The sequence below is a fragment of the Malus sylvestris genome, chromosome 1 (genome assembly GCF_916048215.2).
Source record: "Malus sylvestris chromosome 1, drMalSylv7.2, whole genome shotgun sequence".
Lineage (NCBI taxonomy): Eukaryota > Viridiplantae > Streptophyta > Magnoliopsida > Rosales > Rosaceae > Malus > Malus sylvestris.
This window is the reverse complement of record NC_062260.1, coordinates 6869490-6887645: the sequence shown is the minus strand read 5'-3', so window position 1 is coordinate 6887645 and position 18156 is coordinate 6869490. Positions and strand designations below refer to the sequence as shown.

The following is an 18156-nucleotide window of genomic DNA, read 5'->3' as shown; positions in this document are numbered from 1 at the left end:
TCATGGTGGAGGTGAAAAAAATAAAAGAGAACCTACATAGCTTTTCGTGTCGTTTCTTACAGACGACGCCAAATGTTGATGCACAAAACCGGAGGGTCTTGGAACAACGTAAATCCGACTGTGAATCTGCAAGAAAGTAAAGAACATAAGATGTATCGTGGTTCACCCCAATGTTTGGGCTACGTCCACACTGATGTTGATTGTATTTCTCTTTAACTGTATGTATAGATTACAAGGGTGAGAGGGAGTCCCCCAGAGAAAGAGAGAGTTTGAGAAAGCTCTCTGTATGTGAGGATCAGAGCTTTGTAATGTGAGAGTGAGGCTTCTGTATGTAAGGATGAAAGCCTCGCTTAGGGGATGTGAGGCTTCTTTGAGGGTGAGAGAGCTTGAGGTTTGTGGGTGAGGAGGCCCTTTTATAGAATAAAGGCTCCTCACTTATTACATATTTGCCCCTCCATTTATTACATAATTACATTTGAGTCCCCCGAGTATTTATACGAGGTCTAAATACAGAAGCCCTAAGTATGGTACAAACAGCTTTGGAGCATCCCACCCAAATTTGGTACCTTGCCTCCTCCCGAGGTATTTTCCTTGATAAAGGCTTGATTTGTGATTTGGGGTTGAATTCTTAGTTGTTGGTGGGTCGAATCCACCTCCACCTGCTTGATTTTATAGTGGTGACACTCTCCCCAACCTATTTTGTGGTTGTGCTGACTTAGGCGCCTAAATATGTGTCGGCTTTGCTTGCCTGCCTTGTGAAAGTTACGAATCTCACTAGTGTGGTGAAGTTGCAGGTGGTCTAGCCTAGAATGTCCTAGTCCTCCCCTGAGATTAGGGAACCACTGGATTTATTCTTGAATTAATGTAGATTTTGTTTGTTTAACGTTTGGCAGATGATGTGGTTTCACCTTTGAGCGACGGTTTGATAGGTCTAGTCTTCGAGCAATGATTCTATGGTCTCATCTTTCAGCAGTGACTTTATATGGTCTCACTCTCCAGCTATGAAGTTGTGTAGCCTTGCACATCAATGAAGGTAGGTGTGTGCACTGGTATTTGTTTTTTGCGCCTATCGTTCTTGTGACAAATTTGTATTGGTGCACCTATGCTTGTGGTAGTCGTGTTAGGGGTTTTGACGTAATTGCTTATTTGTGCAAATTCACTCCAGATCAATTTGCCCTCTAAACTTGTATGGAGCTGCTAATTTCTTCCTTGAACTTTAATTTTAGCCAATTTCCCCTTGGTGTTAGATTTTAAATATTTACATCCAATTTTCCATCTATTTTGATCACGAAAAACAACATATGACAAGTGTATAAGGGCAAAATGAATGAAAAATTGGATGGATGAAAATTGTATGAAAGTTTTTAAAATCTAATGCCAAGGGGGAATTGGCTATTTATAAAAGTTCACGGGGGGTAATCAACTAAAATTAAAGTTCAAGGAGGAAATTGGTTAATTAAAAAGTTCTAGGGGTTAATCGGCTAAATTTAAAGTTCAAGGGGAAATTAGCAGACGCATACAAGTTCAAGGTGGCTAATCAACACTTAAGTAATAATCCAATAATTAACAACCACATCATTTGGTTTACAAAATTTAGTTTAAAGTTTTGATCTTCCTAGCATTACCCTTTCTTTTAGATTTAATAATATGCACATTTATTTAAATATTTTATTTTTAATCTCAATCATTCATTCCTGTATCATTTTATGTTACCTATTAGTGAAGAAATTTACCCTTTTTCATTTGGAACAAACGAGAAACGTAGTGGGAAGTCAGACAAGTATAAACAATTACCGCCATGGGCACGTTAAAGATACCTAATATATTGTTCTGAAAAGGTATGGATTCCACCAAGCCTTTTTTCTAGTCCCCACACTCAATTTATATACGTGGACTACCAATAGATTTTTGCTTAAAAAATTCTCTCAACCATTAAATTCACCTTTTTGATGCGTTTATAAGGTCCTTCAATCAAGATGGGACATGCATTTTAACATTAAAAACTTTGTACTACTTCTGGTGCCTAAATCTTCCATATTCTGATAAGAAGCCTCCTCTGTTCACCCAACAATGGGCTCTTCAGAGCATTCTGAAGAGGCTAATTGGGTTCTCCATACGCCCCGGCTGCCGGGACTATGGCGTGAGTTTACAGAGGCCTCAGGTGAAGAAATTAGTCCCAAAGATACCCTTCCAGCTCCAGGTTCCACCAAACACTTCAAAAAATCAAGCACTGCCTCATCAGCTATTGACGAGGAAAGGCTTGACATCGATCTTGACCTTGAGAAAAACAGCAGCCTAGTTGAGAGGACTCAGTGGGTGCTGAATGGTCCTGAACCCCCTGGTCTATGGCATGAGCTCATGGACTCTCTGAGGGAAACCATTTCTTGTTGCCGAAAAAAGTACTCGTCTCTCAAGAATCAGCCAACACTCAAAAGTGCAGTCTCTGTCCAGCAGGAGATATTTCCGATTCTTGTATGGGGTAGAAGCTACAACATGTCAAAATTCAAACATGATTTAATGGCAGGTCTCACTATAGCAAGTCTCTGCATTCCTCAGGTAACAAATTAAGTTATTGAACATGCATGTATGAAATAACCACTCATAATTACTATAATAATACAGCTAAATTACTATATCTCATACTTTTAGAACTGAATTATCATGTTATGACTGAATACGAGTTTCATGCAGAGTATTGGATATGCAACTCTAGCAAAGCTTGACCCTCAGTACGGCCTTTGTAAGTCAACTAGTTAACTTAAATATTGGTTTTCTAGTATTTTCTTCCTTTTTATTTTCCAAATATTTGGGAATATATTACTCTAGTATTTAGTTGCATGGATTTACATATATGGCAATGGAATATTAATTTTTATTTCTCTTTAATTTATTTTCTTGTTCCGTAATTGATCAATTGTAGACACAAGTGTTGTACCACCTCTTATTTATGCTGTAATGGGGACTTCAAGAGAGATAGCAATTGGACCTGTGGCTGTTGTTTCTCTTCTTTTGCCCTCAATGATTCAGAAGTTACAGGACCCCGAGGCTGATCCTATTGCTTACACCAAGCTCGTACTCACTGCAACGTTCTTCACCGGTATCTTTCAAGCTGCCTTCGGACTCTTCAGGTAGTATTGGACTGTACTGGATTCGACTATTAGTGCAAAGTGTTAGAGCTCTTTAGTATGACATAAGCATCGTATACATTGGATATGCGCAAGGTTGTCCTAATATTTGTTCACATACTTCTTATTCTTAAACTTACCCTTTTTTCATCAGATTGGGGTTTCTTGTGGATTTTCTTTCTCATGCTGCAATCGTAGGGTTCGTGGCCGGGGCAGCCATCATAATCGGTCTTCAACAACTAAAGGGACTACTTGGAATCACTCACTTTCCAACCAATACTGATGTTATCTCTGTTATAGAAGCTGTTTGGACATCTTTCCACCACCCTGTATAGTCTTCTACTTTTCTCCAATGGAAAGAAATAATTCCTTAATAAAATAAATCATATACAATTTATCCAATCATTTATTTCTTTGCATTTCATTTGCAGTGGAGTCCTCATAATTTTTTCCTTGGCTGCTCATTCCTGTGTTTCATCCTAATGTCAAGATTTCTGGTGAGCAACACTTCGAACTTGTTAGTTAGTTATTATCGTTTTGCATGTTGGTCTAACTAAATTATCTATTTCAATTAACGTACACTATTTGCAGGGTAAAAAGAAGAAGAAACTTTTCTGGTTGCCAGCCGTTGCTCCTCTCCTATCTGTTATACTATCGACTCTGATTGTTTATCTAACACGGGGAGATAAACATGGAATTAATATTGTTAAACACGTCAAAGATGGCTTGAACCCTAGTTCGGTGAATCTGTTACAGTTCAACAGCCCCTATGTTGGGGCTGTGGCTAAAGTTGGGCTAATTGTCGCCCTTGTTGCACTCGCGGTCAGTCACATATATACCACTGAAGAACAAATGAATGAATGGTTTACTAATTTTTATCAATTAGCTCCTTTGAATTGGTTCATATATTGTTTATATTTTGTCAAAATCCAGGAAGCAATTGCAGTTGGAAGATCTTTCTCAACCATGAAAGGATACCACATAGATGGTAACAAAGAAATGATGGCAATGGGATTCATGAACGTAGTGGGATCCTGTACTTCGTGCTATGTTGCAACCGGTAAGCATTGGTAGTGAGTACTGAACATGTGCAACATTCTCACCAGACAAAAAGATGTACCATCTTTCTAACACAAATTGTTTCTGTAAGAAACACTTTACTTTGTTTCATTTACAAGCACTTTTATTCTTTAAGAAAAGTAATTTATTCTCAAAACTGCAAAAAGTGTTTTTGTTTATCTTAATGCACTTTCGAAAAGCACTGTTAGACAGTCTTACATGATCAACTGAAATGGTACAAATTTACAAATGACTTCATTCTAATAATGATACTTCATCGATTAATTCTTGTATAATTTTTACTACTTTGCCATCTTATTAGGACGTAATTCAGTTCCTTTTCGGTTAAATCATGATCATGAACAGGTTCATTCTCGCGCACAGCCGTTAACTTCAGTGCTGGTTGTGAAACTCCTGTGTCAAACGTGGTCATGGCCTTTACTGTGATCATATCACTGCAGCTGTTGACAAAGCTCTTGTATTACACACCAACAGCAATCCTTGCTTCAATTATTCTCTCTGCTCTGTCCGGGCTTATTAACCTGAGCGAAGTCTACAAAATTTGGAAGGTTGATAAGTTGGACTTCTTGGCTTGCATTGGAGCCTTCTTTGGGGTCCTATTTGCATCCATGGAGATTGGCCTTCTAGTTGCGGTAACATATTATATATAGCTCTTAATTACTTTGTCTGCAACAGTAGATGCATAATTGCGTATAAAATCCATTATACAAAAGTATGACGGGACAGGACCCAATTATTTTTAATTATTATTTTTTGGGTCAACATACAGAGCACATTTTTATTAGCCTCAAACCTTAGCCGTACGTTTACAAGCTTTCCTCATTTGTATGGAGCAAGGTTTTAAAGGATGCTATGTGCTTAATAGGGTGGTGAACAGAGGTCTAGCACCTAGGTGTTTATGCGGGATCTAGGTAGAGGAGTAGGTTATTTTTTAATTTTAATTTAATGTGTTATATAACATATAAATAAATGTCTACTTGTACTTAAAAAAATAAATAATTCTATTCAGATACATAAATTGCAAAATAAAATGACATATAAATTATATATAACAAGTCTCTCACAAATTTATTAAAAAAAATACAAAATAGAAGTTATTTATTTTTTGTTTAAATGAGACTCGCAACCTAGGCAGGTCTACGTGGATTAAGTGGACGTCTAGACAGCCGCCCTTTTTTATTTTTTAAACGTCTAAGAATTAATCGTGGCTTTGGCTAATTGCCCAGCTCCTAAACAGAGTCTAAGCGGCGCTAGGCGGGCGCTAGACGGTGATTTTTAAAACACTAGTATAGAGTATTGTTATTTACATAAGAGAATCTCATATAGAATGATAGGGTAAAATGTATCATTAAATAAAGCATCCCCAAACAAGAATTTATTAATAAAAAGATCTTAATTAAGGTGAATAGATACATATATGATATATGGTTACTATATTGTAAATACAAGTAAACTACATATTTGTACTATGTTTTAATATTACATGACTAATTATGTAATACAAAGGTTTGGTCTCGTAAACAATATTACTTTTGTAAAGCAGATATATTGCGCTTTACTACAATGATTGGATAGTGATAATGCCTATTGATGCGAGTTTGATTCTCATTGATTCCCTTCTTCCTCTCTCTTAATATTTAACAATTTAACTTACTAATGCTAATATTTAACAATTTAACTTACTAACGCTATTATTTGGAGGAAGAAAAAAAAAACCATTACTTTTGTAAAATAAATAACTAATTAACAATGTCCAAAAAATAAAAAACTAAAAAGTAGACGAGTGGGATACGAGGACCTCAAACCAGCAAATGATTTTGTCATACATGGAATAATTAATCTTGTTCCTGGGAGATTGAAGCATATATGATTAAATTAATTGATTTGGAGGCATTTCCTTTTTGGTAAATATTTCTAGGTATCTCTTCAATGAACCATGTTTCACATGTATCAATTCTAGAATTTCATTGAGTCTCGTCTTTTAGTCAACCTACCAATCAAGGATACATAGTTACTTATAAATGAATTTGATATCAAAGTTTGATATTAAAATATTAAAAAATAAATTCATTTATTCTCCACTATTGATATCAAATCTTAAAGTACATTCCTTAATTAGTAGGTGACCAAAAGAACATTTAATTGGTAATACGTTTTATTCTATTACAAAATCTCCCAATGGACTTTTATTCATAAACATTTTCATTACTTAGGAGAACATTGAAACTTTTATAAAAAAAAAAACGAAGTGCTTCTTGGTAGAGCACTAACACATGTAATTTACTAAAAAGTTGTTTATAACTTTTAAATCTTTAAACTTTTTTTATGTTAAACATTATTGGAATCATTTTTAGTTATTTAATCTCATAGAAGTAGTTTCATAGGCATCTGATTCTGATACTTTTAACCACTGACAAGTTGCATGTGTGTGTGTGTGTGTGTGTGTGTGTGTGTGTGTGTGTATGTATGTGTGTGTGTGTGTATATGTGTATGTATGTTTTGTAGGCATCTTTTTAACGATGCTTATGTTCAAAAGATGTCTCTAACAGTTAATTGTATGTTTTGACCAGGTGATCATATCATTCACAAAGATTATTCTCATCTCAATTGGACCAGGCACAGAAACACTTGGAAAACTTCCTAGAACTGATATGTTTTGCGACACTGCTCAGTATCCTATGGCTGTCAAAATTCCTGAAATCATGATAATACGTGTCAAGTCTGCCTTGTTTTGTTTTGCAAATGCCAATTTCGTCAGAGAAAGGTATGTATTTAATTGTACAAATACATATGTAATGAATCTTTTATTTTTTTGGTGAATAGTAGATTTAATAAATCTTAAAAACCAATTATATATGAAAATTAACATGTATTTGTATTGTAAATGCAAGGATTGTAAGGTGGATAACTGCAAAGAAAGGGGAGGACACCAAAGAGGCAATTCAACTCGTAATTCTTGACATGTCTAGTAAGTGGCTAAACGAAAAACTAGAGACAATGTCTTTAGAATATTGGATCTAAAACTAGTCATTCTCGATGTCCATTTAATTATGTTTATTCTTCAAAATAGACTCTAATCACTAAATTCGAAACCCAAATGCTTAACCCATATATACATCCCAAAATGTATGGTTTTCGTAAGGACACGAGCACTATAAAGGCACCAAAAGCTTTTGAGGTAGACACTATAAAATATTTGGGTTCATGCACAATTATTATTAATATCTGTGCTTTCTTTGATAGACGTCAACATTTGTGCTCTTTGCTCGTGGACAGGCCGTACTTAAGTGCTGGTCCCCTATATATAATTGTACATATATATGCAGCTTTCAAGAGATTTATATAACCTCCTCTCCTTTGCTTTTACCCCCTTTCTGTACGACAGATTTGATTAACATTGATACATCGGGAATAGCTACTCTAGAGGAGCTGCAAAAGAATTTGATCTCCGAAGGAATTGAGGTAAGACATCGACTAGTTATTCGCCCTTTTGGCTTACAGGGATCGACCTCTGCATTTTAAAACTTGTGACCTCTCTCACTGCCTCTCTCTCTCTCTCTCCCAGTTAGCCGTTGCAAACCCTAGGTGGCTAGTGATTCACAAACTAAAGCTATCCAACTTTGTGGAAAAAATTGGAGGAAGGGTCTTCGTGACCGTCGGAGAAGCAGTGGATGCAAGATTCACTGAAAAATTGCCACCACCTGCTAATGCAAGCTGCTAGCTAGCTCTTCCATAGAAGCGCTCGATCGCAACATTCTCATTCAGGTCTCTTGTTTCCTGCTTCTCATGTGTGCTAGCTATGATATATAGTCCCATCGATCCCACTTATGTATATAGATGTGTAGGGGGACGTTATAAATAATGAGATGATGGTTTGAATATCTTCTCACCCTCTCTTCCTCCACAAATATCTAGCGCTAGCTAGCTTATGTTGTTGTTGGTTTGTGATATACAAGAGATGTGTAACATATATAATGCAGTTATAATGTAATGTCTCGTACTTGTAATGTTGTGATGTGTTTTTCAAATATAACATATACAGTGCGCTGAATCTGCTGATGTGATGATGGATAGTTATATAGAGAGGACCACCATTGAAGACTGGATAAAGTTAATTCCCATATATTTGTGACCCTGCCACTATGATTGGTTGGCCCAAAGCACAATTGAAATATCGTCAACCACTGAAACTACTGCAACCGTACAAAGTGCCCAACTCAAGGGACAATGTGATTGGTGGGCTCCTAATATATGATACGTGTAGTTAACAGGTTGTGTTCGTTGTGTGTCATTTTGTGCTTCTATATATAGATACTATTAGCTAAAATAGTTCTTGAGATTGACATAACTTCTCATTTTGATTCTTGATATTTGAAATCGATAGAAGTTGTTCTTAAGATTGGCATAACTCCTCATTTTGATCCTTGAGATATATCGGTAGAAGTGATCCATGAGTTTGTCCACCATCAATTATTTTGGGCATTCCGTGAAAAATTATGTTAAATAAGGACTAAAATGAAAAAAACAATACCCTCAATTTAATAAAAAAAAATGGGCCAAAATTGTTTGACAAAAATTGAATGTATTTTTGTCATTTCATCCTTATTTAGTGGAGATTTTTCACATAATGACCAAAATAATTGATGGTGAACAAACTCAGAGACCCTTTTTATTGATTTCAAATCTCAAGTACAAGAATGAAGGAGTTACGTTAATCTCAATGATCATTTTGGTTAAAAAGCCTAAACTTAATTGTTTTATTCACATGATACTTCTTAAACTGGTTTTAATATAGTAAGAGCTATAATCAAGTTAGATAATGATGTAATGACTCATTTAGCGTGAGTCATGTCGTATTTGCGTGATGTGAAGAAATGTCTCATATTGGATATTTGGGTTACTCCTTTTTATTGCCATTAGTTTTACGGAGCAATCTCAACTTCCATCAATGTTCATGTTTGTCGTCCAAAACCCGCTAATTCGAATTCAAGTCGTGTGCAACGAAATAAGAGAAAATATGGCGAAAAGAAAAACATGCAAAGTGCAGAATAGGATGACATTGATCTTTATAAAAAAAATAAAGAATGGTTGAATCAATTAATTGAGATTAGTAGTAACCAATTCAAGCTGTTGCTATTGTTTGCTAATTTCTAAAGTTCTGAAAGTCAAACACTTTTAACAAAAGCTTCTTAATTCTCCTTTCTGTAAGTGTGACTGCAGGCAGTTCAACAAGAGGTCATCTGCAGCATGTCGAAATGGACGCTCTTGGGTTCATCACCGGAGTAGCGAATGAGAATGCTTCAGTATGTTGTTAAGAAGCTGATTTCTTTGGGCTCTACACAACAGATTCTGTACCCTTTCTGTCATCTGCTTTCAAAATACATAATTAATACTCAGTTAATCTCACTTTCATTAGGTTTGAATTAAAGACATTAAATTATAGTAAATAAAACCTTTCCCAAGCTCCCCTTGAGGCATATGGAACAGCTCTAGGAGAACAATTAGAAGCAGTAGTTGGTGCAGACTTGCGGCTAGTTTCCTCTCTGAATGGCAATTTCCCGTTACATCTACTCCGCGTTGTGATCGTTGAAGAGCCAGGCCAGGCCAGTTTCCATTTAACATGCCGGGGAGGTTTGCTTCCTATTCCCACAACACCACACAACATAATAAACATCGATCACAAGGTTACAAATCAAGTTGAAGGGATAGCTTTTATTCATTAACTGACAAAAGAATAAAAGAGAGTTAGATATGGTCTAGTGAAAGTACCAAAAATAGCACGGTTGCACAGTTCTTGAGGACCTCCAGATTCATCCTAACGTCTTCAAGGCTCCTATATATGTTTGTAGATATATATAAACATACAATTAATATTTAAACATTAATTAAAAAGTGATTATTGCATGCGAACCTGTGCTTTTGGTGCCCAAGATTGAAGTATGATGCCAATGTTGCCATCTAAACATATACACATAGATCACAATGGATTGGCTTTGCAGCCAAAAATAAAATTGAAAGTAAATAATCTTCATGGTCCCAATTTGTAATTAACATTTATATCTAATTACCTTCATATTGCCAGCTCTTCTTCCAAATTTACCAGTTAACACCCCTAAAGAGTCCATCATCCCAACCGGCGTAGGTGCAGGCCTACCGATCTCTGCAAAGCCTCCTTAATCTGAACGCAATCGAATCTTCGAATGTTGTGGCCTGCCCACACCCTTCCATTCAAAATGCTGAATATCTTATCAGCAACTTCCTCAAACAAGGGTGCTTTTGCAACAGTTTCCTGAGTGATCCCGTCAGACCGGCCAGACCTCAATGCCACAGCAGACAAGTCCCCAGGCCTAATGAGTGTGCTCTAGGTTTCCAGCTCAACAAGGTTCTGAGGGCAAACCACAATTGCACCAAATTCTAAAACCCAGAACCTTTGTCCAGCTTTATTGGGTACATTTGTTTCTATGTCAAAGAACACAATCTCTGTTGTGCCTTGTTTGGATGATGAAGTTGAAGCATCCATTTGAGGTTATAGCTAGTTTTTTCCGTCTTTCGGGTATCCGGGTTTTGGTAAATTTTGTCATCATTATGTGCAGGTTATATATTTGAAGGGTTAAGGTAGGGGTGGGTTCAAAAAACCGAAAACCAAACCGAACCGAAACCGAAAAAACCGAACCGAATCGAATTCTTTTGGTTCGGTTCGGTTTTAGTGATCTAGAAACCGAACCGAACCGAATTAATTAAATTAATTTTTTTATTTAATTATTTGTTTTGGGTATTATTTTCTAAACCTAATTTGTAAGTTAAAATGTGCTAAACCCAATGTGTTGCCAAACTTTAAGCTCAAAATATTAAAAAAAGGCCTATAAAAACTCTAAACCCTAACCTATTATTTCTCCTCCATATAAGGTTCCGGAATCAAACCTCCTCCTGAAGTACCTACATCCATCTCCATAGCAATGTCTACTTCTACCCCAGCTTTCTTTTCCAAATCTACTCTCATATAACATGTAACATAATCCATAAACATTTATTTCGGGTAGATTACTTGGGTAATTTGTGATGGAAAAAAAATCCAACACACACTAAATAAATCCACCCACGTATTACTTTTACTAATCAAGTTGTCAACATGCAGTTACAAGCAAACAACCCTGATCTTTGAACAACATCATACAATTTAACTTTTCTAAGTCATTTGTACGATTTTTGTGTTGTGAGGTTGTTAGTTTGGACTTTGGAAGACTTGATTGATGATTTTAGTTCAACTTTAAATGTTTATTTTCATTGTCTTTGATTCTAGTTAGAATGCTTATGTTATGATTGTGTTAGATATGTTAAAATTTAAAATTTCAATGTTTTTCATTTTTTGAAAGAAAAAAAAAAAACAAAAAACCAAAACCGAACCGGAAAAAACCGAACCGAAAAAAAACCGAACCGAAAAAAACCGAAAAAAAATGAACCGAACCGAAATTTCGGTTTGGTTTCGGTTTTGGCAAAAAACCGAACCGATTTAAACCGAACCCACCCCTAGGTTAAGGGAAGAAAGAAATGAGAAAGGCCAGAGTTGAAGGAAGGGTATTCCTCCTATTTGAGATTGATTTACTTGTGGTTAAAGTTAAGAGCTTAGGCTTTGGGGGTCCTTTAGTCCTTAGCTTCCCGAAGATTTCATGTACAAAAGTACTTCCAGGGAATTGCTTTTGCCCTTTTTATTGTATTTGCTTTTGAAACGGTAACCTTAGGAGCGAGCCTTCCTTTTAGACAAGTAATCTTAACCCAATGCAAATGAGGCCATTGTTGATCAGTATGTTGGCAAATTTGAAGCAAAGTCTCCTAGGAGACAGGAATATGCTTATTCCCTCTATCCTCTTTCCGCACATATTCACATTGTACTTAACCTTTCGACAAGATGCATGACGTGAATGTGAATAAGAAAAGTTCTTGTTTCAGCAAACGCGGTTAGGCTAGTTGGACAAGACAATGTGTCTGTTCCATGCACCAAAGTTTTAATCCCTCTCTCATACATAAAAATAGTTTATAATATCGAACAACACTTAGAGCCATTCCTCTTTCAATGACGACATAACATCATTGCATTGTACAAACGTAATATTTGATGTTCTTATCATCATCTAAGGATCATTTCTAAGAAATTTCATTCAATTTGGAGACAATGTAATGGTAACAAGTAAATCCTCTCGATGAACTGTCAAATTTGTTTGACTGATACGGATGACTAAATGTTTTTCGAATTGATTGAAGTTTTCTAGAAATATGATCTTTACGTTGGGATAAAAGGAGTGAACGGTTCGACCCTTCATCCTACGTTGGGAATAGATCAAGTTTTGTGAGCATTAGGATGAAACAATAACCTCTGGTTTTGATAATATGATAAGAAACGCATAACTTAAGCATATGGAATTCTTGAAATCCAAATCAACGAAACAAACACGCCTTTGTTTACATTACTGTTAAATACAACGCCAGAAGAATTATTTTCCACCTTCCCGACATGACCAACTTATTCGTAACTTCAACTCAGATACTAGAATACGGATTTACACCAAGTAGAACAGTGGCAAAACCAGAAACATTTTAGTTAGTAACACCGGCCACAGGCTTTAATTCAACAAGAGCTTTCTTAATTCTCTCCACAGCTGCCTGTACGGTGGGAAGGGATGCTGCGTAGGAGATTCGTATGCACGTGTCATCTCCAAATGCATCTCCCGGTACTAGTGCAACCTGTAAATGAGCAACAACCCATGCCAGCATTTTATTCAACCATCAACATTTCAAACTACAGTAGCTATTAAAATGTGGATCTTCCGATGTAGCAATCCGATGCATACCTGACCCTTGTCAAGTAGGTAACGGCATAGTGACTCTGAATTCTCAATTTTACCAAATCCTTCAGCCTCTGTTCCATAGTAAGCGCTGAAATCTACGAAGAGATAGAAAGCTCCCTGAAAGTGAGATGCGAGATAGTGAAGAAATTAGGATAGCAAGTAGAATAGAAAGAGAGAATAACAGATGAAAAATAGTAATCCCTCGAAGGAGTGCTATATACTCCAAGACAAGGGGGGAAAGAAACAGAGACAAATAAAGGGAAGGAAACGGATCATTGGTACCCTGGGTTCTGAGATCTTGACACCTGAAAGTTCGCCAAAGCTTTTGACCAAGAAATCCCGTCGCTCCCGGAATGCTTTCACCATAACAGAAACTGCCTCCCCACCAGCAAAACCAAGACCTAATGCAGCCACTCCTGCTTTCTGTGATATACTACAGGCACCTGAGGTGAACTATGGCACATTACACTGGGATTAGGAGTGTGTAACAAACTGCAAAAACAAAAACATACATGTCCCAATATTGACCTCCAAAGTAGGCCAAATTATTCAATAATCCCGACATCTTTCAATGACCTTTTTCTTATGACAACGACGCCAATTACTCATCCACCAACTTAACTTGGGTTGGAAAGAACCCTGTTCCGCTAGAAATAAATTGTAAAAACAAGTTAGCTACGCATTATTTAAAATTGGCCGGAGGGCTTGGATTTATTGTTTAGGTGGTACCACTCGGGAAATTCTTTTTTGACCAGGCTACATAACGGGCAGAACTAGAAACTAATTGGACGAGAAACCAAAAACTCATTATGCAGGTAGGAACTTGAGAAGAATGAACCAGTCAAATGGCTGGGAACACCTAACAGAGTTCCATTAAATAACATTAAAATATAAAAAACAAATAAATCAGTTGCGACTTGCGAATGAAAGCTAAGGAAAGTAAATTTGAATAATCCTATGCTGGATTCACTTCTCCCAACCATTTGGTGAGTCCTATTTCTAAGAGCGTACAAGCTAGTGGTGGCTCTTGTTCTGAAACTAGAACTGAGTGGTAATGTTTGAATTGTCAAAACTTTGGGCATTTTCCAGCACAATGTCCAAAACGATCAGTGGTTTTTACTGATAAAAAACATTTATTCACTATACCACCCCGTGAGCAACATATCCTTGGTGCTCTCTGCTCCTTAAGAACTGTCTCTCAACTATAATTGTGTTTAGTTACTTTAATGTGGTTGACCATCAATAACATTCAAAACATGTTAGACTGTCAGTTTAACTTCATGTAAGGTAACTGTTAAACTAGTGGTCTGCCCATTAAGGTATCGGTTTAACTGCATGCATGATACCTCTTACTGTACTTTACAACACATACTTCCCCATAATTCCAAACTTCAACTAAAGATTAGAACTTCCACCACTAGCTCCATGTTTAATATTTCAACCTAGTAATGAACTTGCATTTACAATGCCAAGCAACATCAATCAGGAATCTGTTTGAACAACTAACATTACCTTCAATATTTTCCCGAAGGTACATCTCAGATACTACCAATTTTCCTAAGTGTTGAAGGGCACATATATTTTCTTTTTTTCCTTTTAGTGTTTACAAGAAAGTGTTTTATCCAACCGAAAATTGATAACGAATGCCAAAAGCTAACAGGAAGTATATTTGAATAACACAATAGTAAAAAAGGTGCCATCATCACATGTTAAATGATGGGAAAAATATATTTGGAAGATGCATAAAGTACAAAATACCTGACTCTGGAGCTTTCCACAAGCCGCAACAAAGTGTTTAGGCCCGGCAATATATCCAAGTCGCCAACCAGTCATTGCAAAAGCCTACAAAAGTACCACCATCTGAATGTCAACCTTCAGCGTCAAACCTACCGCCTTTGGTTTTTTGTTTTTCACCATTTATCAAGAATCATGGAAAAGCCACCTTTACAGAAGAGGAGTATAAATTTATGCGGAGTTAACAATATGGTTACCTTAGAAAACCCATTGATTGTCAGAGTCCTCTCCCACATGCCTGGCAAGGATGCAAAGCTTGTATGCGTTGCCGGAGCATAAATTATGTGTTCATATATTTCATCAGAAATAACCTGAATGAAACAGTAGCGGAAAGTTCAGGTTTCAAATGTTAAGGTGCAGGTAATAAGTACAGGTCTTTTAGTTCAGGTACAGTGAGGGTACCAGAAGCCTAGGATGCTTTGCTACAATCTTAGCAATCTCTTGAAGCAAATTCTTGGGGTAGACAGACCCTGTGGGGTTGGATGGAGAACAAAGAATCAGCAGTCTTGACTTCTCAGTGAGTTTGGATTCGAGAAGTTTAGGATCTACGAGAAAATCATTGGAGATGCTCGTTGGAAGAATCACAGGAGTTGCATCGGCCATCCTTGCCATTTCAGGGTAACTCACCCAAAATGGAGCTGGAATCATAACCTGTGAGTTACATGATTATCCGTAAATGTGTGTCACCTTCCAAGAATTCACTTGAATGCAAATTAACCACCAACATATACACCCAAAAAGAAGAAAGAAGATAAAGAACATTCCTTAATTATCGGGCCAACACTTGGTCTCTCTAAACTAACATGCTTCCGAATTGAAATTCAAGGACATCACGGTATGATATAATGATTTCATATCGTATTAAGATACCATGCCTAATGTTGATTGCATTATACTATGAGTACTAAAAATTTAGAAAGTAACCTCATCCCCTGGGGAACAAACTGCAAGCACAGCTTGAACAATGCTCTGCTTGGCTCCATTGCTAACTACGATCTGATCCGGTGTGTAAGTGATCCCATTCTCCTCTAAAAAAATCAGAATCGTTACTTACAACTCAAACCATATAACATATAACATATATCTCAACATTCAAGAATGAGAACAAGAAAGAAAAACCGAAAAAGCCGAACCTTTGAGCTTATGACAAATTGCTTGGCGCAGCTCCAAAGTCCCTGCATTTGGTGTGTACCTGGTGAAGCCTTCGCGAATCGCATTGATACCCGCCTTTAAAAACGAAAAAACAAATTAAAAATTGAAAACAACCCATCATCCGCAATTGAAAATTGGGATTACAACAACAACAAACACAAAGAAGGCCACGTATCACTCCGGTCTAGCGGTATTCCTTCACTTGTGAGTGAGAGGTGAGGCGAAGTTGAACCACATAATAGCAAGCCAAGGCTAGCCCTGTTAAAAAAAAAAGAAAAAAAAAACATGAAGGATATGGATTGAAAATGTAGAAGAAGAGGGTACCTCAGCTACGATGGAAGGGGTATCGAAATCAGGTTCGCCAGCAGCTAATCGAATGACGGGCACTCCGGCTTGCACGAGAGCCGTGGCCTGGTCGGTAATGGCGACTGTCTTCGAAGGCTTGACGGAGTTGACTCGTGGGCTCAGAGAGACGTCGACTTCCACTTGGGACTGGTCATTGCCAGTCACTGCCACCGCCATCACAACTCCTCCTCTTGATCTACTCTTACTGTTGCTCCGACGCGTGAGAGGAAGCAAACGAGGCTGACAAGGGAAACATATGGATTTTGGGTTTGAACCCAAATCGGATCCGGGGATTCGGGTTTCGAAACTGGGAAGGGCAATGCTGGAGGTCGATGTCTGGAGGGAAAAGGCGGCCATGGGGGTGGGTGGAGCAGGTAGTGGTGTTGGAGTTGGATTGCTCCTCCAATTGGGTTTGGGTTTGGTGAATTGGATTCTTGCATCTTTTAAAAGACAAGGGGGTTGGTGGGAAAGCTGACAGGATTGACTGACAGAGTATTGAGGTTAACGGTTAGATACCTTATTCTACTCTGTCTGCAGGATAAACGTCACATAAACTTTGTTAATTCCTTGTTGGGATTCGTAGAGTCTTTTTTAAGTGAGGGGCCAATGTATTTTAATTGTTACCCGAACTTTTTAGTGTCATTATCCGACTCCGGAGTCTTAAAAACCCTTACCTTAAGCGGAGATACCAAAAGGAATGATATAAACTCTGGATCACAGAATCTCACTATGATTTACCGAATTTCATACAAGGTTATGAAATGTACATACTGTGGTACCTAAGATGATTAAGTAGAATGAAGTTACTCGACCTAAAATATGGAGATTGCATGAAGCAATTCCTTTTCAACCCATCCAAAACCGAGAACCTAGTCATATTAACTAGTATGATGATGAAGATGTAGAAATACATTTTAACAATGATAGGTTAACCAGGCTAAGTTTAGGTCAAATGAGTGTTGATTCCCTTAGACAAAACCCTTTCAAAACAATTTTTTTTCAAGAATACAACGCCTGAATCAAGCTTATATGAGCAAGACTATGAAAGAACTATCCTAGAAGGCCTTAGAAAAACCCAAGAACAAGTGCATTACCTGTTCTATAAGGTCGAGAATACTGGAGCCACAACTCCCTCTAGGAATTCTAGGAATCTATCCTTACAGCCTGATTTTACGTGGGATGATGTTGAATCTAACATCTGTGTGATAACAAAATTTGAACCAGATTATGATTTTATTGAGAAAGATTATTTCAGCGAAGAGAATGCTTTGAAAAGAGAATGACTAGATAAAACCTACAACACAGAAAGAAGAGCTTTCTTGAAAAAGCTTCACTACACCTTCATGATAGAAAATGGGATTAATACAAGAATCTTTCCTTGGTATGAATGGTGTGCTAAGAAATACAACTTTTCTGAATACACTCAATGTATAAGCACTTTAGATAATCTATTTAAGACTTATACAACAATAGAAGGAAAAAAAAAGAAAGAGTGATACATCAACCAGAAAAGTCCATCCAGATCAATTCAAAAGGAAAAATTGCCTCCCCTTATAGAGAAATCCCTGATGGAGGACAGAAAGTCTCTTTAGAGTTTCTGCTGTGATATGGCAAAATATTTAAACAAACTTGTTTCATCAATCTTTAGGTCAACAAGCCTCTAGGATAGAGAATTCATTAAAGACCAATGATTCTCTCAAGTCTAGAATTTGGAACCCTAAAGAACCAAGAACATCTTCCAATTCTTCTGAAGAAAAGAAGAAGGTCGACCAACCAATTTTTAAACCATCTCCTGATCTTAAGGACTATAAGTTAGG

At 37.1% G+C, this 18156-nt stretch overlaps 2 protein-coding genes and 1 pseudogene across 2 annotated transcripts; 1 reads left to right on the top strand and 2 right to left on the bottom strand.

Moving 5' to 3' along the window:
* The first annotated feature begins 1976 nt into the window (after nucleotides 1-1976).
* LOC126588107 (low affinity sulfate transporter 3) lies at nucleotides 1977-8212 on the top strand. The gene is made up of 12 exons (XM_050253219.1): nucleotides 1977-2556; nucleotides 2692-2740; nucleotides 2921-3128; nucleotides 3280-3454; nucleotides 3557-3622; nucleotides 3717-3947; nucleotides 4059-4185; nucleotides 4551-4837; nucleotides 6776-6969; nucleotides 7097-7173; nucleotides 7591-7667; nucleotides 7771-8212. The coding sequence occupies exons 1-12, from the start codon at nucleotides 2071-2073 to the stop codon at nucleotides 7924-7926; spliced, it is 2133 nt and encodes a 710-aa protein (XP_050109176.1). The 5' UTR covers nucleotides 1977-2070; the 3' UTR covers nucleotides 7927-8212.
* A 1035-nt stretch (nucleotides 8213-9247) lies between these two features.
* On the bottom strand, nucleotides 9248-10790 carry LOC126627073 (protein NEN4-like; annotated as a pseudogene).
* Nucleotides 10791-12609: 1819 nt separating this feature from the next.
* LOC126623350 (bifunctional aspartate aminotransferase and glutamate/aspartate-prephenate aminotransferase-like) lies at nucleotides 12610-16771 on the bottom strand. The gene is made up of 9 exons (XM_050292220.1): nucleotides 16319-16771; nucleotides 15976-16069; nucleotides 15767-15870; nucleotides 15245-15493; nucleotides 15040-15153; nucleotides 14807-14890; nucleotides 13331-13501; nucleotides 13052-13165; nucleotides 12610-12944 (listed from the first exon to the last, which is right to left on the bottom strand). The coding sequence occupies exons 1-9, from the start codon at nucleotides 16694-16696 to the stop codon at nucleotides 12798-12800; spliced, it is 1455 nt and encodes a 484-aa protein (XP_050148177.1). The 5' UTR covers nucleotides 16697-16771; the 3' UTR covers nucleotides 12610-12797.
* Between the last annotated feature and the right edge of the window lie 1385 nt (nucleotides 16772-18156).

What these genes read in the sequence shown, in the direction of transcription:
- LOC126588107 (XM_050253219.1), top strand. Translation starts at nt 2,071, where the DNA reads ATGGGCTCTTCAGAGCATTCTGAAGAGGCTAATTGGGTTCTCCATACG. An exon ending in GCTGCCTTCGGACTCTTCAG is followed by an intron (nt 3,129 to 3,279) that starts GTAGTATTGGAC and finishes TTTTTTCATCAG; the next exon opens with ATTGGGGTTTCTTGTGGATT. An exon ending in TGATCTCCGAAGGAATTGAG is followed by an intron (nt 7,668 to 7,770) that starts GTAAGACATCGA and finishes TCTCTCTCCCAG; the next exon opens with TTAGCCGTTGCAAACCCTAG.
- LOC126623350 (XM_050292220.1), bottom strand. Translation starts at nt 16,696, where the DNA reads ATGGCCGCCTTTTCCCTCCAGACATCGACCTCCAGCATTGCCCTTCCC. An exon ending in CCCCTTCCATCGTAGCTGAG is followed by an intron (nt 16,070 to 16,318) that starts GTACCCTCTTCT and finishes TCGTTTTTAAAG; the next exon opens with GCGGGTATCAATGCGATTCG. An exon ending in TTTGTTCCCCAGGGGATGAG is followed by an intron (nt 15,494 to 15,766) that starts GTTACTTTCTAA and finishes TGTAACTCACAG; the next exon opens with GTTATGATTCCAGCTCCATT.